This window comes from Pristiophorus japonicus, chromosome 2 (genome assembly GCF_044704955.1).
Source record: "Pristiophorus japonicus isolate sPriJap1 chromosome 2, sPriJap1.hap1, whole genome shotgun sequence".
Lineage (NCBI taxonomy): Eukaryota > Metazoa > Chordata > Chondrichthyes > Pristiophoridae > Pristiophorus > Pristiophorus japonicus.
The window spans coordinates 158,265,312-158,290,021 of NC_091978.1; the positions used below are offsets into that span (position 1 = coordinate 158,265,312).

Here is a 24,710-nt window from a genome sequence, read left to right on the forward strand (position 1 = left end):
GACTGTGCACACGTGGCAATCTGGGCACTCCAGAACAACCAAGAGTATTCGTCAACTGCAAGAGCTCCATCAATCTGCAACCACAAAAAGATGTTAATGCACAAAAAGGTGTGCACAAGATTCTCGGACAGCTGCCATGATGCTTTCGCCCAATGGCAGTCCAAGTTCCTTGATCTCTTCGGATCTGGAAGCAGACTTAATGGGCGGCTGCTAGGCGACAAGGCAATATCCACTGCAAATTTGGCTCATGGCAGCTGTCAGAAACCCAACCACTGAAGTCCAACAGTGTTATAGTGAATGCCATATCACCACCAGATGTGTGATTGAACAGGCAGAAGATGCGCTTCAGGTGCCTGGACAGATTTGGAAGCACCCTTAAGTATGCACCAGCCAGAGTGTCCAGAATGGTCGTGGTCTGCACAACATAGCGCAACTGTGAGGCTTGGACCTGCAGGAGGAACAAGGCGAAGAGCTAAAATCCTCCTCCGACTGTTTGGGGGGGGGAAGAAGGATAAATAGAAGCAGGAGGGTGATGAGGACAATGCACCCCCAGCTGCTCACATTGCTGCCTAGGAAACCAGGAATGCCCTTATTAATGCAAGGTTCACTTAGGCTGCACCAAAGGATCCGTGTCACAAGACAAAATGCAAACACCACTCTTGCTGCTTTCACCCCCCTCCCGCCCCCCCAATGCCACTGACAAAAGCAGTCCTGCCACCCACCCCAACCAACCACCCTTCAACAATCCCCCATTGGTCTCCATCAAGTCACATACTCGCATTCATCTTCAAACAACTTAGAAGGCCACTTACCATCCAGTACCTAAGAATGGACAAGACAGGAAAACGGTGAAAAAAAATAACATTTAAGTGATTAAATAAAGAACAAAAAATTATCAAAACAACATTTTCTGCGACACCCATGTACATACCCTTGTGCAACTACAAAGCTTAACTCTTCCTTTTTCTGCCACTCTTACTTGGTACGACCTGTGGGGCTTCAGCAGAGGTAGAGGCGGGTTGCTCAGATCCCTGCTCTGACTGCTGAGATGCTCTTGGCCGATGTCCTCTGGGTTTTGGAGCTGGTGAGGGCCCTGCCAAAGTCTGCTCCAACTGCAACTGTGCAGGGGCAGACTCGGTCATCGGGACATGAGGCAGCCTGTATAGTAATATTGCATAAATCCTTGGAGCTCTGGATTGGTTTAATAATAATGTATAATAATATCGTGGGTTGGTTTAAGTATTAATGTATAATAATTTCACAGAGGGAGGGTTGCGAAGATTTATTTGTTCTGAGCGCGAACTCCATGTGAGGGCAAAGTCGAAGAAAATTAATAAAAATAGACGTTTGCTGAGTTTTCCTGGCATAAAATTATTTTCCTGATGTGTTGCTGTTCGGCAGTAATGATGTTGCCAACCCGCTCGTGCAAAAACAGGGCCTGTAGATTCTTGTTTGGGGCTTGAGGCCTATACCGGGTGTTTACAAAGCCTCTCCAGCAGTTCCATTGCTCCCTGTGCCCCGCTGCCTCCTCCCTGATCCAAAATCTTCACTCTGCCTTTCGTCTCGATCACCCAACTGGAAGTACAGTGCACCCACGCACTGAGCCGCCTTTGGGCACCAGGCCCCTGCAGTATTTATAGCGATGTAACTATTTGTACCGCACTTTTTTTGACGACTAGGTGTCTGTCCAACACCCCCCCCCCCCGGCCCGGACTGCACTTTTTTGACTGACAAGCGACAAGCCCTGCCCTTTGTCAAGCTCCGCCCCCACCTCCTGGCCGAATCATTCCATGCACGTGGTGCCGAGAAGCAGAACTTGAGGCTCCGACTCTCTTTCCCCGCCCCCCCCTCCCCGGCCAGCCTGGACCCAATGGCGGTGGTCCTGGGCCCGATGACGAGAGAGGGGCTGGGGGCAGTGGGGGAGATGGGGGGGAGAAAGAGTGAGAGGCTGGGAGGAGAAAGAGGGAGAGGCTGGGGGTGGGGGGAGAGAGTCAGAGACTGGAGGAGAGAGAGAGAGACACGGATGGGGGTCGGAGGGGAGAGAGGGAACTCGAGGAAGACTGATCATGTTCTTCCAACCCTCCTACAAGGGACATCGTTGGAATGGATGATATCCAGAAGTCATGACACACTCACTATTCAGTTCCTACCCAATAAACCTGTTAACAATCTGTACACAATGCCCCATCTATGGTGGGGGTGAGCGGGTGGCAGGGGGGAGGATGTACTTGCATTGGGGTAAGACACTTTGGCTGGGGGAGGCATGCACTTGGACTGGGGTAAGACACTTTGGCTGGGGGAGGCATGCACTTGGACTGGGGTAAGGCACTTTGGCTGGGGGAGGCATGCACTTGGACTGGGGTAAGACACTTTGGCTGGGGGAGGCATGCACTTGGACTGGGGTAAGGCACTTTGGCTGGGGGAGGCATGCACTTGAACTGGGGTAAGGCACTTTGGCTGGCCCTTGCTGTCTTCTGGGGAGCTCTATCCTCTGTCACTTCAGGAAGTCAAAGTGGATCGAGTTACAATTTGCAAAGTCAGTGAGATCTTGGGATGGACAGTTCCAGGTACACATTCCTGTGAAATTTCAGGGTGTGGCTTATCCTCCAAGGGGACCAATGAAAAACAAAGGGTGGAGCATGGCAGCCATTTTGGCAGTACAAATAAATGCGTCCTATTTATAGGGCCTATTGTATCGCTGGGAGTGTTCTGAGTAAAAACCACTGCCATTTCAAACTCCACATCAAACTGCAAAATTGGCAATCCTATTTAGCATAGCGAAAAGTTCCATCAGTTGTTCGCCACTTCATAAGCAATCACACATAATTGGGGGCAGGGCTCTGAGGAACTGATTCCGCTACTTCCATCTTTTTACTGGATCCACTCAGGCCTCTTCCTCACTCTCACTGCCATTAGCAGTTGCATCCTTCTGCACAGAATCAGTAACTTGACAAAGAACCTCCTTATCAATGCCCACAATTGATTCAAATTTCATGTCTGCTGGAAGTCATAACAGAGAACTCATGAGTTGAGAGTTTTGTAGCTTTGGGGGCCAAAATTGCCCCTTTCTATCAGGCCCATGGCCGCCTGAAAGTGGCGGCCACAGGTCGGTGCGGACTGGTCGCTGCGGAGGGGGCCGCCATTTTGGATATTGCCCTCGAGTTTTGCAGCAGTGGAAGGGACTGCCCTGCCTGTTTTAGCATCGCGTCGTGCACCGACCCCTTACCAACCGGCGGTGACCCCTCTTTCTGAAATTGCCCCGCGGGAAATTGGCCTTTTCCGGAATTGTCCTGCGCGAGTGGCGCCACCACCAATTGGTGCCCCAGACAGCTTTTTCTGTCGGTATCCTTTTTGTGGCTTGGTGGCGCGGCCGCTCTTAATGGGGCGGTGGTGCTGCCAGTGACTCCATTTTATTTTTATTGTCGTCTGACTGCCAGATCAGTCCCACAATTATGGCCGTAGATTCGGCTGGGCCACCAACAGGCAGCCTGACATCCTTCTTGGGTGCCAGGCCGTTGGCCTGGCCGAAACCTTCCCTGGTGGCGCAGTGTTTTCCAATAAAATGGCTGCAGAGTTCGCAGCAACCCTCCCATTTGACTGAAAGGGAGGGACGGTGTGACGCGCCAGTGCGATGATGTCATCAGCTGATGACTTGGAGCGTCGGCCACTCCGACCCGCCCCACTTCCGCTCCGCTAGTGGCGGATACTCCGACCCACTTCTGCCCCAATGATGAGACTACTTCCGCCCTCGCTGCAAAAAAAACCACCAAGACCTGAATTTCTTCGGAATTTCTCCAGATTGCCCGTCCCTTGCATTGGGGCGGATAGAACCCTTTGAAATCGGTAGTTCCGCCTGTTTCGGGCGGAGGGCAATTTCAGCCCCTTGGTCTCCATGTGGGACCCTCGACTATGTCAGATGTGGCTGCTTTCTCTGTTGGTAAATTTACATCGAAAGCAGTTGCCAATGGATTCTGCTGTTGGCTGCTTCCATGGGAATAGAACATGTGGATTGACTGCAGAACTTCTTTTTAAAAAAAAAAAAATTTTTTTTAAGTGCATGAAAGCATAATGCGCAACAATCACTTTTTGGACCAAATATTTCTTGTAATGCTGTTTCAATACATAAATCACACCAGTACCATTGGCTGGATCATGATCATGTTTTGAGAGTGGAAATATTAGCTCAGTCACATTTAAACATCGGCACTTCATGTGAGCCCAGTAGTTGAGGACAGTTCTGCTCTGCGATGTTGTGCTTCAGTCAATGTGATGCAGCTAGACCTCAAAAAGAACACCAGTCATCCATATGTTTTTGTTTCTGTAGGTGACAAGGATAGTAACACCACTTAAACACTTGGCATTTTTCAAGCCCCTAATCACCAGCAGCTTTATTTTTCTCCCAGCCCACCCCGCAGTGAAAACCAAGATGATAGTTTGCTTCTTGGCTTTTTTCTCATCTGAACATTTCAATTAATTTTCTAAGGGAGGATTTTCTCGCACAATTTCCATTTGAATTGTCAGATCATTTGAATTAATCAATTTCAAAATAAGAGTAAACTGTATGGGAAAATAATGCCAATTGCCTTTTATTTATATTATATAATGAATATGATTCTTCAAATCATCAGCAAAATTTTACTTTCTTAATGCTAACTGGATTGATTGCCGACTTTGATAACTCAAAAGGGAAGATAGTGAATGTTGTCATCTTTCCAAAATTTTACCCCCTCACTGAAGTTGCAAACTTGGTCTTATGCTTAAAAAAAAACTCTACTCCATTAATGGCTCAGTTGTTAGTTTCACTGAACTGTGTGGAATTATGGCCCAGCACAAGTCAACACCTTCAAAAGAAAAGGGGTAAAAACCCAGCAGACCCATTATAGCAGCAATGATGCAAGATTTTTTCTCACAATATTTTTTCACTGACATATTGCTGCTACAAAAATGCTAAGCTAAAATAGTTCACATTGTATTCAGATAGCAAAGTTTTCAAGCAATAAAATAGGTTAATGTCTGTACATACTGTGTTTTGCAGTTGAATCATGTATTATTTGCTCCTTAGGTCTGTGCAGAAGAAAAGACAGCCACACTCTCCAACCTGGCTCACATGATGAGCCTTTATAGCACACACAGTTATTCGCGAGACAGTGCAAATTGGATTAATGTGGTTTGCAGATACCTCCATGATGCATTCTCAGATATCACCTTAAACCTGGTCACTTACTTAGCTGAGGTAATGTATTTTTTGTCTACTTACTTGAGATGTTGATTTGTAGAGGATGACTAGGTGGAAGCATGGAAGAATTACTAATCTGTATATTTTTTAAATTACTTTTTGGCTGTTGTTGGTCAAGACCCAGGACTTCTTTACACAGCTGTGCTGAAATTGATGATTCATCATGTCACTCTTTATCAGTTAATTGACAGGTTCCCAGAGCTCTGTTCTCTATCTCTATCTTCTCAGCAATTACTTTCGCCATTTATCATCCAACACTCTCACACCCTTTTGCTGATGATTGCATTCTATATTTATCAACTTCCTTCAGATCACACACTTTCAATGTATGTAACCTCCATCACAATGACTGAAACACTACATTTAGTGGGGAAATGAAAATCTTATTTCTTTCAATTCTATACAATTTACCTACCTTTCTGCATCCACTATTTGCTGTCCTGCAGTATTGGAACTATAAAAATAATGGATATTAAATTTGCACTCTGTAATTTGGGGATCACCATTCTGTGACACACATTTCACCTACAACTGCACACCTCTATCACTGGATGGAGTGTCATGAACTCCAGACTCTGCAAATCCCTGTACCTGTACCTATAATGCACTCTGAGGGAAATTCACCTTGCCGTGACTTTCTGTGAGCAAAACTAAAGGAGATCTAATAACTTGACTTAAAATTTAGAAGCAAAATGCATGACGGCAGAATTTAGCAAGCCACAACTCACTATATAGAACTGATGTTTGTGACATCAGCTCTGCTCATGTTTCGTGATGCTAGCAATTAATTAAAATAGATTTTTTTAAATGCTTCTATGATTATTTTTAGTGCATAAATGTACACAAATGTCTGTAAAGGTATTATCTCTATATATAATTTATCTCCACAGCTATTAGAAAAGGGCCTAACTAGTATGCAGCAGTCATTACTACAAATTATCTACAGCCTTCTGAGTCATATTGACCTGTCTGGAGCTCCAGTAAAACAATTCAATTTGGAGATCATGAAAATCATTGGGAAATATGTGCAGGTGAGTCATAATGAAATAATCTTGTGCTGAAGGTTATTTCCTTTGTTAGGTGTGGTACAACTATCTGGAGCAAATTATAATTGTTGAAGTTCTTGTCTTATAATCTTTTAAAATAAAATGGGAGCATAAGAGCATATTACTACTGAAGTATATGAAAAATGAATATTTAGATTTACACAGACTTTTTTTTAACCAATAAAATATCTCTGCAATATCCAACTGTAGCTTTGTCACACAAATTCATAGTTTCAGCCAGAATGAAAAAAACTTTTAATTTGTAACTAGAGATTCAGTCACGGGAGAAGCACCTTGCAACAATGCAGCATTTCACCATATAAGATAAAAACCAAAGTCCATAATCTATATACCTCTCAGTTCCTCAGAGTAGGTTAGTTGCCATAGTCGAAAAACGACATAAAGTTTGCAGGTCTTTTTGAGAATATTTAAATTATACTATAGCTTTGCTTCATTTGTGTTGTATGATTGTAGTCCTATGAAAATTGTATTTAGAAAGCAAAATGTGTTTATTACATTTTAATATTATGTAAGATTTTTAATTGGAGAGTTCATACATGGGATCATTTGGTGTTTTATGCCATCTTCTAGTTTAAAGAAATCTCAAACATTGAGACACAAGTTCTTGCCTTTCAAATAAATCTGTGCCATGTCATGAAATATTTCCATCCTGTGAGTGCCTAAACCACAGAGGATTAAAATATCCTAAAAATGAACACAGACAACTGTTTTTTAAGTATAGTGCTTTTTCACAAAATAGATTTGTTACTTCAGGATGACTTCAATTCCGCATTTATGGCAATGGGGGAACAGTGCAAAACAACACACATTTCAAAATGTATACCTTAAAGGGGATTTTGCTTTTTGCTTTGATTTGCTTCTAAAGAGTCAACCTTTGGGATGCAATGAACTTGAGGCTGGCAGGAGGAGAAATGAAAGCATTCTGGCTTTTTATAAAGCGTGTTGTTTGTTCTGCAATATTTCTTTTCACCTTGTATGTTTTTATCTTGTCACTGGAATACATCCTTAGTTGAAAATATATACATAAGAACTTAAGAAATAGGAGCAGGAATAGGCCATTTGGCACCTCGAGCCTGCTCCGCCATTCAAGAAGATCATGGCTGATCTGATCCTGGCTCAACTCCACTTCCCTGCCCGCTCCCCATAACCCTTGACTCCCTCATCGTCCAAGAATCTGTCTATCTCAGCCTTGGATATTTTCAATGACTCAGCTTCCACAGCTCTCTGGGGTAGAGAATTCCAAAGATTCACAACCCTCACAGAGAAAAATTCCTCCTCATCTCCGTCTTAAATGGGTGACCCCTTATTCTGAAACTATGCCCCCTAGTTCTAGATTCCCCCATGACGGGAAACATCCTCTCAACATCTACCCTGTCAAGCCCCCTCAGAATCTTATGTTTCAATAAGATCACCTCTCATTCTTCTAAACTCCAATGAGTAAAGGCCTAACTTTTCCTCATAAGACAATGCCTTCATCCCAGGTATCAACCCCGTGAACCTTCTCTGAACTGCCTCCAATACAAGTATATCCCTCCTTAAATAAGGAGACCAAAACTGCACACAGTACTCTAGGTGTGGCCTCACCATTACCCTGTACAGTTGTAGCAGGACCTCCATATTCCATCCCCCTTGCAATAAAGGCCAACATTCCATTTGCCTTCCTGATTACTTGCTGCACCTGCATGCTAACTTTTTGTGTTTCATGCACAGCGACCCCCAGGTTCCTGTGTACTGCACCATTTTGTAATTTTTCTCCATTTAAATTATAATTTGCTTTTTTATTATTTGTGCCCAAGTAGATAACCTCACATTATACTCCATCTGCCAAATTTTTGCCCACTCACTTAGCCTGTCTATATCCCTTTGCAGATTTTTTTGTGTCCTCCTCACAATTTGCTTTCCCACCCATCTTTGTATCATCAGCAAACTTGGCTACATTACACTCGGTCCCTTCATCCAACTCATTAATGTAGATTGTAAATATTTGAAGACCCAGCACCGGTCCCTGCGGCACCTCACGAGTCACTGTTTGCCAACCGAAAAATGACCCATTTATCCTGACTCCCCGTTTTCTGTTCGTTAGCCAATCCTCTATTCATGCTAATATATTACCCCCAACCCCGTTAACTTTTATCTTGTGCAGTAACCTTTTATGTGGCACCTTATCGAATGCCTTCTAGAAATCCAAATACACTACATCCACTGGTTCCCCATTATCCACCCTGCTCATTACGTCCTCAAAGAACTCCAGCAAATTTGTCAAACATGATTTCCCTTTCATAAAACCATGCTGACTCTGCTTGATTGAATCATGTATTTCCAAATCTCCCACTACTGCTTCCTTAATAATGGCCACTCCGCACCCCCCCCCCAACTTCCACCCCTCTAGTGTTGTCACCGCCGCATATCCGCCCCCATTAAGAGCGATTTCCGGATCTGAGCGGGGAGAAAAACAAAGAGCAGAATTTCGCTTGAGGCAACCTCAACCACCGCGGTGGTAAAAACCATAGAAACGGGGTGCATGCCCATTTTGGGCGGGGGGCAATTTCGGCCTCTTTGTGTCCTCCTCACAACTTGCTTTCCCACCTATCTTTGTATTGTAAGTGAATTTGGCTACATTACACTCGGTGGTGGGGAAAATGCTGGAATCAATTATTAAAAATGTAATAGCAGCGCATTTGGAAAGCAGTGACAGGATCGGTCCAAATCAGCATGGATTTATGAAAGGGAAATCATGCTTGACAAATCTTGTAGAGTTTTTTGGGGATGTAACTAGTAGAGTAGATAAAGGAGAACCAGTGGATGTGGTGTATTTGGACTTTCAAAAGGCTTTTGACAAGGTCCCACACGAGATTAGTGGGCAAAATTAAAGCACATTGTATTGGGGGTAATGCATTGACGTGGATAGAGAACTGGTTGGCAGACAGGAAGCAAAGAGTGGGAATAAACGTGTCCTTTTCAGAATGGCAGGCAGTGACCAGTGGGATGCCGCAGGGTTCAGTGCTGGGACCCCAGCTATTTACAATATACATTAATGATTTAGACGAAGAAATTGAATGTTATATCTCTAAGTTTGCAGATGACACTAAGTTGGGTGGCAGTGCGAGCTGCGAGGAGGATGTTAAGAGGCTGCATGGGGACTTGGACAGGTTAGGTGAATGGGCAAATGCATGGCAGATGCAGTATAATGTGGATAAATGTGAGGTTATCCACTTTGGTGACAAAAACAGGAAGGCAGATTATTATCTGAATGGTGACAGATTAGTAAAAAGGGAGGTGCAACGAGTCCTGGGTGTCATGGTACATCAGTCATTGAAGGTAGGCATGCAGGTACAGCAGACAGTAAAGAAAGCAAATGGCATGCTGGCCTTTATAGTGAGGGGATTTGAGTATTGGAGCAGGGAGGTCTTACTGCAGTTGTACAGGGCCTTGGTGAGACTACACCTGGAGTATTGTGTTCAGTTTTGGTCTCCTAATCTGAGGAAGGACATTCTTGCTATTGAGGGAGTGCAGTGAAGGTTCACCAGACTGATTCCCGGGATGGCAGGACTGACATATGAAGAAAGACTGGATCGACTAGGCTTATATTCACTGGAATTTAGAAGAATGAGAGGGGATCTCATAGAAACATATAAAATTCTGAAGGGACTGGGCAGGTTAGATGCAGGAAAAATGTTCCCGATGTTGGGGAAGTCCAGAAACCAGGGGTCACAGTCTAATGATAAGGGGTAAGCCATATAGGACCGAGATGAGGAGAAACTTTTTCACCCAAGAGAGTTGGGAAACTGTGGCATTCTCTGCCACAGAAAGTTCTTGAATCCAGTTCGTTGGACATATTCAAAAGGAAGTTAGATGTGGCCCTTACGGCTAAAGGGATCAGGGTGTATGGAGAGAAGGCAGGGGTGGGGTACTGAGGTTGCATGATCGTATTGAATGGTGATGCAGGCTCGAAGGGCCGAATGGCCTACTCCTGCACCTATTTTCTATGTTTCTATGTCCCAAGTCATTAATATAGATTGTAAATAGTTGAGGCCCTAACTAATCCCTCTGAGCCTCCACTGATTCCTTTGGCACCCCACTAGTTACAAGACAACTGGAGACCAGGCTCCACTGCATGTGCCAATAAATACACACAGACTCAAATTTGGGCTCGAGTTGCTCATATTTTTGGGGGGCAACTAGTTTAGAATGGAATATGACCTATTTATTCTGATTCTCTGGTTTCTGTTAGTTAACCAATCCTCTATCCATGCTAATATATTACCCCCAACACCATGAGCTCTTATCTGTGTAGTAGCCTTTTATGTGGCACCTTATCGAATGTCTTTTGGAATCCAAATACACTACATCTACTACTTCCCCTTTATCCACCATGTTCATTACATCCTCAAAGAATCTAATAAATTTGTCAAAGATGATTTCCCTTTTGACGTCATCATCATCATAGGCAGTCCCTCAGGGTCGAGGATGACTTGCTTCCACGCTAAAAATTAATACTCAGCTGACTGATGAACTCATTTTAAATGGTGGAAGATGCCTGTGTGTGAATTCTTTTAGTGTGGGTGGTCGTTGCATACCCACTACCACACGGACTTGATGGAGCACGGTCTTGGTTCAGTGGCAAGGGGATCCAAGACAACTGGAGACCAGGCTCCGCTGCATGTGCCAATAAATACATACAGACACAAATTTTGGCTCAAATTTCGGCTCGAGTTGCTCATATTTTTTGGAGGCAACTAGTTTAGAATGGAGCATCTTAGAAATTGCAATTCTCGGCATTTAGTTTGCTCCAGTTCTAGTGAGTTAGAATAGTTTCATTTTAGATTCGTTTTTTTTCAAAAGGGGGCCTGTCCAGCCACTTACGCCTGTTTTGCAAGTTTAGGCAGCGAAAACTTACTCCAAACTAACTTAGAATGGAGTAAGTATAGATTTTTGTATGCTCAGAAAAACCTTGCCTACGCTTTATAAATTAGGCGCAGGGAACAAGAGATGGGGGGGGGGGGAAGTGAAGTTAGGGAATTTTACAAGCATTTAACACTTCACTTCTACAAATAAAGAGCCATCATAAATAAATCAAATAAAAAAGAAATTAAATTTTCCTACCTGTCTGAAGCAGCAGCAGCAGGCACTGAGCTGTTTACGAGTTTGGCCGTTCGGTCAGGGGATAGGGGCGGCGTGAGGCGAGAGCGAGGTCAGAATAGCCCGGCAGCAGTAGGCTCCAAGCTGCGAAGACGAATTCGGCCGTTCAGCCGTTCGGCCAAGGGATAGGGAAGACGTACAAAGCACCGGAAGGGACAGCCAGCCAGCCAGCACATTTTAAACTTTAATTTGTACTTCAAGTATGGGTGCTGCATTATCAACACCAATGGTTCTCTATCAATTCACTGCATATGAGAGAATTGTTTGGAGCTCACCGCACCAGGAACGTCATAGCCCGTAGGCTGATGGGCAGAAGGCCTTACCCACATCGGCAATATTGAGCCAGGCGTTCGTACCTGGACATGAGCAAGGCTGATTGCGTCAAAAGGCTGCGTTTCCGCAGAGAAGTTGTCGGTGAAATCTGTGATTGCTGAGAGCAGATTTACATCGAGAAGCAAAACGCCAACTGCCTTGCCTGTTGAAGTGAAGATTACAGCTGCACTTTCCTTCTATGCCTCGGAATCGTTTCAAGCTACAACTGGAGATGTGTGTGCCATCTCCCAACGTGCAATACATGCCTGCGTTTACCAGGTCACGGCTGCACTGTATGCGCGGAGGAATGACTTCATCAAGTTCCGAATGACCGGCCAAGCAATGCATGACCGTGCTGTGGGCTTCTCCAGGAATGCTGGCTTCCCAAAGGTACAGGGCTGCATTGATTGTACCCACATCGCCTTGTGGAGGATTGCAAGCAGTACAGGAATAGAAAAGGTTTGCACTCCATTAATTTGCAGCTCGTGTGTGACAACTAGCAGAGCATCATGTCAGTCGATGTGAGATACCCTGGCCGCACTCATGATGTGTTCACCGACGCGCCAGCGTTATATCTGACATGTTTGAGCAGCAGCCAGAAGGGTAGAGCTGGTTACTGGGAGACAAAAGGTATGGCCTCGCCACCTGGCTCATGATGCCCCTACGCGTAACACGGACGGAAGCTGACCATCAGTACAACATGTCGCATATTGCGACGCGCAGCATCATAGAGAGGATCATTGGCATATTAAAACGGTGTTTCCGATGCTTGGACCATTCCGGAGGCCACTTGCAATACCCTCCTAAGATTGGCGATCAGTTCACTGTTGTGTGCTGCATGCTGCATAACTTAGCCATCATGAGGCAGCAGGAGCTGGTAGTGGAACCAGAAGACCCACATGAGGGGCGAGTGCCTGATGATAGTAATTTGGAAGAGCAGGATGAGGATGATGACGACGATCAGGAAAACATGCAAGTGCCTGATGCAGGAGTACGAGGTCGGAGGAGGGCGGTCCATCATGCTTTAACGATTGCTCGAGCCCTGTACCAGCAGCTCATCCACGAACGCTTCAATTACTGATGCCTGAAGGCTCTGCGACAACTGTTGCGCACGGACATGTTTATTTTTTGGAGTTGTTCCTATGTTGTGTTGTGTTATTGTAACATGATTCAGTTTTAATGAAAAAATATTTTATTGAAAAGTTCACGTTAGTGTAATAAAATATTTGTTGTATCAAACTTTACTTTTTAATATGACTCTTTAAGATCACTTAAAAACTTTAAGATCACTTATAAATTTGTAAAGTTACAAAACAATTTCAGTGTGAAAAATCTTACACTCAAGATCACTTTTTAGGTGCAAAATTAAATAACTTACAAAATGTGAGAACATTTACAGTATAAGATCACTTAAAAACCCTAAGATCACTTATAAGTTGTAAAATTACAAAACTTACAAATCAATTTCAATTTGAAAAAAGTTACTCCAGTTACATCAAGAACAAGAACAAAAGCAGCAAAGAAAGGCTGCAGCCATCTCTCATCCACATCTCGGTGAATGTTCACTTCTTCATGGGGATGCAATTTGATTGGCCGGGCTGTCCTTATTGCAGCAGCTACCTCCATGAGGGCCTGTGCCGTCACTTGCATGCCCTCCCTGATGACCTGTGTCATCGCTTGCACTCCCTCGGACATTCCCTCCCTCATTTCCTGTGTCATTACTGCTATTTCTCCCGTCAGTACCATTACCTCTTTACCCACTGCACTGACACTGCCCATGAGTGATCGGGTAAGGTCATTGCTCTCCACACCCAATGCCACAACCTGAGCCACATCTGTTGCACGCTGCATCTCAGGAGAACGTGTTTCGATTCTCCTTCTCCTCTGCCTGGGTCTGCCTCACGGCACCACTCCAGTGGGAGGCACAGGCTCCCTGGTGGGGCAGTGGGTGTAAACTGCTGCATTACCCCAGCAGCACCACTGGGACCCGCAACGTCGCAATCTGTGAAACCATGGAAGGTGGAACCAGAACCTATGCAAGGGTTTGAAACACTGATGTCCGTTGATGTGGGCTCATAAATATTAAGTTCCAAGGTCTCCTCTGAAGACATTTCAGTCCACGCCTGCAACCACCCTTGGTCTGGATCATCCGCATCTGGTTCTTCTGGATCTTCAGGATTGGCATCATCTTCTGCAAAATATATCAGAACAGTCAAATGTTTAGCAGCACAGGAGGGGGCAGGATGGGTGGCATGAGTACTCTCACACATAGCAGGTCAGGCAGCAGGTTGATTTGAAGAGCCACGATGCATTTTCAGGACTTACCCTCTTCCTCGCCTGCTGGCCCAGCTTGTGCTGTACTGATTGCTTTACTCTATGTATGACTCATCAAACCAGTGACCCTCTGTTCAAAGGGTGTCAGGAGATGCAGATTTGGCATGCCTCCACCTGTTCGAGTTCTTTCCCTTTTGTTGTGGGCCAATTTCTTCTGCAAAGATTAAATTATAACTTTTTACAGAGTGTGTCTTTCTGCAGGGTGGGACATATACAGACATTTACAATTAAGATTCCATAGAAAAATGAAAATATTACTTACACTAACTACTTGACCAAGGTCGTGCCATTTCTTTTTACACTGGCTTCCAGTTCTCCTGGTATGCACCACTGCGCAGTAATCTTCTGCAACTTGGTTCCAGGATTTCTTCATTTCTTTAGGTACCACTTTTGTGTGACCTCTGTTGCTGGTATCCAGCCCCTGCCATCTCTGCTCAATGACGTTAACTAATGTCTCCACTTCCTTATGCAAGAAATTCTTTGTTCTTGGTGGATGTTGTTCCATTGCTGTATTGAATTGACACTCTGATTTTTCAAAACACAAGGTCCTTATTTTGCATGCACCTATGCAGCACTTGTTCTGGAAGTTTAGCAGCAACAAACAGCACTCACTGATTTCAGCAGGTGATTTCTTCCACATTGCTGCTAAAAGCACTCCTTCAGGCACAAAAAAATCAACAAAAATCACTCACAAGCCTTTGCACAGCTCCACAAAAGCAAACAGCACTATTCTTCATCTACCTTTCCAATGTTTGTGTCCCACTGCGCATGCGCACATGCTGCAGCGCACATGCGCAGGGCTGCAGGAACTAAATGTGCTGCTGTGAGCTAACCCCACCCCCCTGCCGGCAGCTCCTCGCAGCGACCTAGAACGGGCCCGACAAACATCGGAGAATACGGAGGTAGGCATTAGGTGTATTTTTTGTTCGACGAAAAAGGTGTGCCTCTCGGAGGTACGCCGTTCTAAGGGAAGGCCGAAACTTGAGCCCAAACACAGTCCGACTGTCCTCCTTCCTTCTTCCTCCCCACAGGACCTTGCTCCCTTCCCTTTCATAAAACCATGTTGACTCTGCTTGTTTTGTATTATGAGTTTCGAAATGTTCTGCTACTACTTCCTTAATGGATTCCAGCATTTTCCCATTGATAGATGTTAGGCTAACTGGCTTATAGTTTCCTGCTTTCTGTCTCCCTCCTCTCTTGAATGGGGCGTTACATTTGCAGTTTTCCATTCCACTGGGACCTTTCCAGAATCTAGGTATTTTTGGACGATCACAAACAATGCATCCACTATCTCTGCAGCCACTTCTTTTAAGACCGCAGAATGCAGGCCATCAGATCCAGGGGACTTGTCAGCCTTTAGTCCCATTAGTAGCAGTACATAAAATGCTATTCAAAGAGCCAGTAAATAATTGGATGATATTTGGACTTGCTGTTGACCTCCATGGTCATTTAACTCAAAGGATTTGGATGGTATTTCAACTGTCCGTTGAGTGCATGTAGTTGCCAAAGGGAATAATAAATTGAATAGGGTCATAGCAATGGACTGAGTGTGGAGGCAATCAATTTTGATTTGTTAAATTACAGAATGTCCAGCAGACATTGATGAAGGAAACATTTCACATTTCGAAGAATATTTTGTGCAAATGTGGAAAAATACTTGCAGAAAACAAATAGAGCTTTGAACACAAGAGGGTGAAATTTACATTTCACAACCTTTTTATCATTTAAAAAAAATAGTCATCTACGTATTATTTATCTTGGTCTGATCTTACTCAGAATAATTTCACCAGTTAATTTGTATTATGTGTGGTTTGTTTGGGTATTACTTATTCAGCAAAATAAAATATAAAATCTTCAATTTAGAAAAGTATTGCATTTTTTTTTTAAAAAGGAGGAAATACAAGCTAGTTTTAACTTTTCATCACACTGTAGATACATTCACTTTGGCTCATTGTTGTAACAAGAACATAATAAAAACCTACATGTAAATTTGCGGGAGTATTTGATTTTAAAACCGTGGCGTGGGGGTGGCCTATCATTTTGGAACACAGGACATTGTTCATGGAGTGATGATATCAGCTTCATGCCCATGATTCCCCAAAAGCTGATTTTTAATTTGAAGTCATGCTAGATGAAAAGAGACCATGTTGTTTTTCACAGGATTGGGCAGAGACTCAGAGGGAAAGTTAACCATCAGTACCTCCAATCAATGGTGTCCGAAGTTTGGGAACAAGGTCATGGACAATGTATGGCATAGGGAGAAAGCAGAGGGCAAGGAAGACAGGAAATGCTTTATTTAAAGAAAAAATCAGTGTCACCCTCCAAGAATTGCAGCACATAAACTCTTTTGCAGTCTGATTATTTAACGGTCACTTTTTATTTTAATAATAATGCTTCATTTTTGGAATTGATAGCCTTGATATTGTCTCATTTGCTTAAATGCAAGTCTTTCTCAGTTCCCATGCATCTCCATAAAATCAGGTCCTATTTTAAGTAGTTATCCCACCAAAGAATCAGTTTTAATTTAACACCTGCAAAATCAGTGCAAGGACATAACTTTAGCCTGCTGCTATTGCCACCTCAGTTAAGTAACTGTAAGAAGGTAAGGTTCAATGTTCAGGTTGGTTTATCATTGTGTGAGGTGCAGCCTAAACCTTATCGATCAGTCATCAGTGTAAAACTCAGCAGGTCGGGCAGCATCTGGAGAGAGAAACAGAGATAACGTTTCAGGTCGATGAACTTTTGTCAGGACTGACAAACGGTCACCAACCTGAAACATTAGCTCTGTTTCTCGTTCCACAGATGCTGTCTGACCTGCTGAGTATTTCCAGCATTTTCTGTTTTTATTTCAGATTTCCAGCATCCGCAGTACTTTGCTTTTGTACCAATGTAATACTGTTCTCTTAACCCCACTGGAGCCATAAAGTCTCAAAATGAACTAGGTCACACATTTCTTAGCTAACAATTTTTTTATATTGCAATCACATTTTGTAATCAAGTTTTAGCTTGTTTTGGAATTGTCTATTGGCAACTTGTACAGGATAAGTCAGCTTTCTGAGTCTATCTGTACAATAATTGTTTTATTTATTTTATTTAGAGCCCATACTGGAAGGAAGCACTTAACATTCTGAAATTGGTGGTGTCTCGTTCAGCCAGCCTTGTTGTGCCGGATGAGGTGCATAGATCAAATTATGGAGGGGATTCCTCGACATCTCCTGAAATTTCCTTCACAAAAATTTGGAACAATGCTTCAAAAGAATTGCCTGGAAAGACTTTAGACTTCCATTTTGACATCTCTGAGGTATGCAACTGCTGTTCATGGGGCTTAAAATAATGATGCTTATTGTTGATAAAAATCATTAACAGTGATCACCCTAGCCATTGTTTGTCAGTGTCCTACTATAGATCAATTAAATCTTTCTTCTTTGAAATTTTTTATTTTGTATATTACAGTATTATATTTATAGCACACATCTGTGTTAGTACTGAAAAGTCTGGTTAAAGCTTTTGCCCTTGTGTTGCACTGGAGGTCTACAGTTGCAGAGCTTACATAGAATCATAGAAAAATTACGACACAGAAGAAAAATTACGACACAGAAGGAAGCCATTCAGCCCATCGTATCTGTGCCACCCAGCCTAATCCCACCTTCCAGCAATAGGTCCATAGCCCTGTAGGTCACGGCTCTTTAAGAACATAAGAAATAGGAGCAGGAGTAGGATAAGGCCCCTCGAGCCTACTCCGCCATTCAATAAGATCATGGACTCAGCTCCACTTCTCTGCCACTCCCCATAACCCCTTATCCCCTTATCATTTAAGAAACTGTCTATTTCTGTCTTAAATTTATTTTAATGTCCCAGCTTCCACAGCTCTCTGAGGCAGCGAATTCCACAGATTCACAACCCTCTGAGAGAAGAAATTTCTCCTTATCTCAGTTTTAAATGGGCAGCCCCTTATTCTAAGATCATGCTCTCTAGCTCTAGTCTCCCCCACCAGTGGAAACATCCTCTCTGCCCCCTCATAATCTTATACGTTTCTATAAAATCACCTCTCATTCTTCTGAATTCCAATGAGTAGAGGCCCAACCTCCTCAACCTTTCCTCATAAGTCAATCCCCTCATCCCCGGGATGAACCTTGTGAACCTTCTCTGAACTGCCTCCACAGCAAGTATATCCTTTCATAAATATGGAAACCAAAACTGCATGCAGTATTCCAGGTGTGGCCTCACCAATACCCTCTACAGCTGTAACAAGACTTCACTGCTTTTATACTCCATCCCCTTTGTAATTAAGGGCAATATTCCATTGGCCTTCCTGATCACTTGCTGTACCTGCATACTATCCTTTTGTGCTTCATGCACGAGTTCCCCCAGGTCCTGCTGTACTGCAGCATTTTGAAATCTTTCTCCATTTAAATAATAACTTGCTCTTTGATTTTTTTCCTGCCAAATGCATAACCTCACACTTTCCAACATTATACTCCATCTGCCAAATTCTTGCCCACTCATTTAGCCTGTCTATGTCTTCCTGCAGCCTCTTTATGTCCTCCTCACACATTGCCCTTCCTCCCATCTTTGTATTGTCAGCAAACTTGGCTACATTACACTCAGTCCCCTCTTCCAAGTCGTTAATATAGTGCACATCTAAATACTTTTAAAATGTGATGAGGGTTTCTGCCTCTACCATCCTTTCAGGCAGTGAGTTCCAGACCCCCACCACCCTCTGTGAAATTCCTTTTCCTCATCTCCCCTCTAAGCCTTCCACCAATTACTTTAAATCTAAGCCCCCTGGTTATTGACCTCTCTGCTAAGGGAAATAGATCCTTCCTATCCACTCTTTCTAGGCCCCTCATAATTTTATACACCTCAATTAAATCTCCCCTCGGCCTCCTCTGTTCCAAAGAAAACAATCCCAGCCTATCCAATCTTTCCTCATAGCTAAAATCTTTCAGTCCTGGCAACATTCTCGTAAATCTCCTCTGTACCCTCTCAAGTGCAATCACATCTTTCCTGCAGTGTGGTGACCAGAACTGTATGCAGTACTCAAGCTGTGGCCTAACTAGTGTTGTATACAGTTGTAGCATAACTTCCCGGCTCCTGTCTTCTAAGTCTCGACTAATAAAGGAAAGCATTCCGTATGCCTTTTTAACTCCCTTAACGACCTGTCCTACCTTTAAGGATCTGTGGACATATACTCCAAGGTCATAGAAACATAGAAACATAGAAAATAGGTGCAGGAGCAGGCCATTCAGCCCTTCTAGCCTGCACCGCCATTCAATGAGTTCATGGCTGAACATGAAACTTCAGTACCCCCTTCCTGCTTTCTCGCCATAACCCTTGATCCCCCGAGTAGTAAGGACTTCATCTAACTCCCTTTTGAATATATTTAGTGAATTGGCCTCAACTACTTTCTGTGGTAGAGAATTCCACAGGTTCACCACTCTCTGGGTGAAGAAGTTTCTCCTCATCTCGGTCCTAAATGGCTTACCCCTTATCCTCAGACTGTGACCCCTGGTTCTGGACTTCCCCAACATTGGGAGGTCCCTCTGTTCCTCCACACCTCTCAGTATCCTCCCATTTATTGTGTATTCCCTTGCCTTGTTGTATCTCCCCAAATGCATTACCTCACACTTCTCCAGATTGAATTCCATTTTCCACTTTTCTGCCGAACTGACCAGTCTGTAGATATCTTCCTGCAGTCTAAAGTTTTCCTCCTCACTGTCAACCACGGCCAAATTTTATATCATCTGCAAACTCCTTTATCATGTCCCCTACATTTAAGTCTAAATCATTAATATTAACTATAAAAAACAAGGGACCGAGTACTGAGCTCTGTGGAACTCACTGGAATCAGCCTTCCAGTCGCAAAACAGTTATCAACCATTACCTTGGGAATGTGAATGTTGGTCATTGTGTGTTCAGCAGAGAAAGTTCACTGAAACCATTTCTGTAAGTCTAGCGTGCTGATTTTACTTTAATGCCATTTTGATTTTAACAGACACCAATTATAGGACAGAAGTATGGTGACCAGCACAGTGCTGCATGCAGAAACGGAAAGCCAAAAGTCATTGCCGTCACTCGAAGTACTTCTTCTACATCATCAGGGTCTAACTCAAATGCCTTAGTGCCCGTCAGTTGGAAAAGGCCACAGCTATCCCAGGTACAGTGGACTCCACTTAAAGCAAACTCAGTTAGTCTGGAAAAGTCATACCTTCCCAAATCCAGTGCATTAAAAATGTTGGTTTATCCGGATGAGGCTATTGGTCTGTCTGAATATACTGAAGATTTAGGCTGCACAGCAATTCCACCAGGCAAGCTCCAACTCCGTTATCAAAGTCCCCTCTCTGCTCTTTCTAGGTTTACACGAAACGATAGACAACTATTTCTAGCAAATGAAACTAGGCTGATGAGTCAATTATAAATGGCTTACGTTGTAACCACATAAAAATATATACTTCAGGTCGATTTATTTATATTGAAAAGTAAAATATTATTTCTCCTATTGACGTATTGGTATTGTAATACCGTAAAATAGCTGTAATATTGCAATTCCAGTTTAATGCTTCGTTAAATTTGTAATTAAAAGAAGTGTACTATATTTACAGATTAATTATGCCAATCAGCCTTTGCTTAATAAAAACATTAATTGGGTTATAATGTACTCTTGTCTCTCTAGCAGATATTTTAAAACAAAACAGTAATAGTTTGAGATTGCTCTAATGTAGCTATAACCCAACTGATCCCACCTCTCCAGGTCGGCAAGAGTAATTAACACAATTATACCTGTCACAGTTCCAATGTTTATCATAAGTGCAGTGTCTATCAAATCTGTCACAGATGCAGTGTCTCTAACATTTCCAATGAAAGCCTGTAAATTGGGGTCAGAAAGTAACTGAATAGAAGTGCACCATAGCCTACATTTAAAAGTGACCCTAAATAATTATTATCCATTACATTATATATTGCTGAAGAAATGTTTTCTTGAATATTAGAAAATTGTATGGCTTGGAATCCAACTCAGCCTCACATGATGAAAGGTACCCTGTCTACTGGCTGTCAGGGACCTGCATGAAATGAGTTTTGGGAAGTTTCAGCAGAGTTCCTAGAAGGCTTGAGTCCATAGGACAAAACTTAGAATTCATAATTCAGCATGAATTGGCAATCTTATTCAAAGCTGATGTGGGAAATGGAAGGTGATGCTAATGCACTAGGGGGGTGCTCTTCAGAGCTTGTGATGTAGATATTGGGGCAGAGGAGAGGGAACTTTACACTGCATTTAACCTATGCTATAGCTGACCGAGGAGTTGTTAGCTACTGACACTGGATGCCTGAACTGGATAAAATTTCATTTTCTAGGATTCACGCTCCTCCATGAACACAAACATATACCAAAAATTAATTTAAAAATTAATCAGAGCTAAAGTACAGATTTATATGTTGCCCCAAATTGGTTGGGCTGTACAAATACTATGATGACAACAGCATGCATTGATATAGTGTCTTTAATGTAGAAAAATGTCCCAAGACACTTCACAGAAGATCTGTTGTTTATCACCTGATGATCCATTAGTTTACATGATGTATTCAACAATTTTTCTTTCTCTGGATCCCCTCACTTCCATTCATGTAATCAACAGTTATTTTATTACTGTACAGTGAGGGAGTCTTCAGTAATGGATATTGCTGTGCAGCACCATCAGAGAACAGGGATGGTCTGACAACAGATGTAGAGCTATTTTTAAAAAAAGGTCACATTCTGACTCAGGCTATGCTGTCTTTTCAAAAATATATATATAATATATATATTAAAGTACAGGCTAGTGAAGTAGCCTATTCATATTCAAAATGTAATTTCATCATATTCAAAGCTTGAGGTACTTTAGTTTGATTTCATAAGTTTTTGTTTTAAATATTTTTGCATTTGTATTCTCTTGACACATTTATGTGTTTTATTTTAGAGGAGGACAAGAGAGAAATTAATGAATGTACTCTCACTTTGTGGCCAAGAAGTTGGTCTCCCAAAGAATCCATCAGTAAGTTCAACTTTTTCATTCTTTCTAAAATATATTTCCAATTAACAGTACTGTACATTATTTTTAAATCAAACTTTTGTTTGAATATAGCTTTACAATAGTTTTTTTAAAAGTTGTATCTTCTGTCTTTAGAAGGAGCCGAATAACCATTTTATTCATAAGAACAACAGGAGAAAACAAGGGCAAGAACAGACTTTGCCCATTGACTTTACCCCTCCAGTATTTTTAACTTGCGCAACGTAGCATCCAACTGCCACTGGAATTTCAACAGAAAGTTACACTTAATACCAAGACTGCGCATATTTAGAATCAATCTAAGGGAGCTGGCAGAGATAGGGAGGATGTTGGGTGCTGAGGTGCAGAGTCTTAGGCAGTAACCAATCAAATTGTCTTTGGTCTTGCAAATATTCAGGACTTATTAGCTAAACAATCAGAAAACACAGTAATGCCTGCACTGTCAAGAGAGTTGGTAGAGATGTAAAGCTGGTTATCATCAGCATACATGTGAAAGCTGACCTGCCTAATAATGATGTCGTCAAAGGGCAAGGAAAAGAAGAGAGCCAAGTATCGACCCTTGGAGCATACTCAATGTGTACATAAGGGAGGAAGATGAAATCATAGAAAAGAATCATAGAATGGTTACAGCACAGAAGGAGGCCAGAGGCCATTTGGTCCATCGAGCCCGTGCCAGCTGTCTGCAAGAGCACTTCAACTCGTTCCACACTCCCGCCCTTTCCCCGTAGCCCTGCAAATTTTCTTCCTTCAGGTACTTATCCAATTCCCTTTTGAAAGACACCATTCAATCTGCCTCCACCACGCTTTCAGGCGGTGCATTCCAGATCCTAACCACTCGCTGCATTAAAAAGTTTTGCCTCATGTCGCCTTTGGTTCTTTTGCCAATCACCTTGAATCTGTGTCCTCTGGTTCTCGACCCTTCTGCCAATGGGAACAGTTTCTCTCCATCTACTCTATCTAGACCCCTCGTGATTTTGAATAACTCTTAACAAATCTGCTCTCAACCTTCTCTGCTCTAAGGAGAACAACCCCAGCTTCTCTAGTCTATCCACATAACTGAAGTCCCTCGTTCCTGGAATCATTCTTGTAAATCTTTTCTGCACCCTTGCGAAGGCCTTCACATCCTTCCTAAAGTGCAGTGCCCAGAATTGGACACAGTACTCCAGTTAAGGCTGAACCAGTGTTTTATAAAGGTTCATCATAACTGTCTTGCTCTTGTACTCTATGCCTCTATTAATGAAGCCCAGTATCCCGTATGTTTTTCAACTGCTTTCTCTACCTGCCCTGCCACCTTCAAAGATTTGTGTACATATACCCCCAGGACACTCTGTTCATGCACCCCTTTTAGAATTGTACCCTTTAGTTTATATTGCCTCTCCTCGTTCTTCCTACCAAAATGTATCACTTCTCACTTTTCTGTGTTAAATTCTATCTGCCACATGTCCACCCATTTCACCAGGCTCTCTATGTTGTCTTGAAATCTAGCACTATCCTCCTCACTTCACTATACTTCCAAGTTTTGTGTCATCTGCAAATTTTGAAATTATGCCCTGTACTCCCAAGTCTAAGTCATTAATATATGTCAGGAAAAGCAGTGTCCTACTATTGACCCCTGGGGAACACCACTGTATACCATCCTCCAGTCCAAAAAACAACCGTTCACCACTACTCCTGGAAGTGTCGCCAGCTAGAGCAGCTCGAGTTCCGTGTTTTGGAGCTTGGATGGTAGCTGCAGTCACTTTGTGGATGGCATGTTTCTAGAGGTGGTCACCCCGCAGCTTAAGAATGTGCTGGCAGAGAGGGAATGGGTGACTGCCGGTATTAAATTTCACATGACATTTATCTACTCAGTTGCATAACAAATCTAAATACTCTGCAAAAATTCAACTGTATCCTCCATCCTTTCTGCACTCCCTATTTCCGTGTTTTCTAAAAACTTATCAAACTTGCAATTGGTTTCTCTATCCCAGGTAATTTATAAAGATAGAAATACATGAGAAGCACTGATCTCTGCGATACACTATTCAGCAACTCCCACAATTTGATGTCACGCATCTCTCAATTACTATTTCCCAGATTTTTTAAATCCAAATTTGTAATGCAGTTCCACATTTTACCCTGGATTCTCATGGGTATTAGTTTAATTAGAAATGTTTCATGTGGGACTTTGTCATATGCCTTCTGGAAATCTAAATAAACTCCAACATATAGGAATTTCCATTATCTCTCATTTTTGTAATGTCTGTAAAAGAGTTTAAATTTGTCAAGCAGAACTTTCCTAGATCATGCTGACTGTTTAGTTGTTAAACTACTACTGTATGGACAAGCTTCCAACCTATTTCTTGCTGTTGTTTAAATTATTTTACCCAATATTGACATATGTCTGTAGTTACCTGGATCCGATTTGTTTCCCTTTTAAAAAATGTCGGAACTATTTGCTAGCTACCAATGCTGTAGCATCTCTCCAGTGCCTGGTAAATCTCGTTACTATTGCCAGTGCCACACAAATGTTCTTGTTTCTCTCAATGTCCTATTGTTACAGGACAGCTCCTTTCCCCTTCCATATTTATTAAAAAT

The 24,710-nt window shown here is 42.7% G+C and overlaps 1 protein-coding gene across 8 annotated transcripts in view; it reads left to right on the plus strand.

Moving 5' to 3' along the window:
* The window catches only part of fryl (furry homolog, like), a 693,453-nt gene that overhangs the window by 548,520 nt on the left and 120,223 nt on the right, over nt 1-24,710 (plus strand). For all 8 annotated transcript variants that reach the window (XM_070870121.1, XM_070870109.1, XM_070870094.1 and 5 more), the window contains 5 exons: nt 5,063-5,233; nt 6,127-6,267; nt 17,186-17,389; nt 20,084-20,245; nt 22,044-22,118. In XM_070870121.1, the coding sequence (XP_070726222.1) occupies nt 5,063-5,233; nt 6,127-6,267; nt 17,186-17,389; nt 20,084-20,245; nt 22,044-22,118 (753 nt within the window). The remainder of the gene's footprint in view (nt 1-5,062; nt 5,234-6,126; nt 6,268-17,185; nt 17,390-20,083; nt 20,246-22,043; nt 22,119-24,710) is intronic.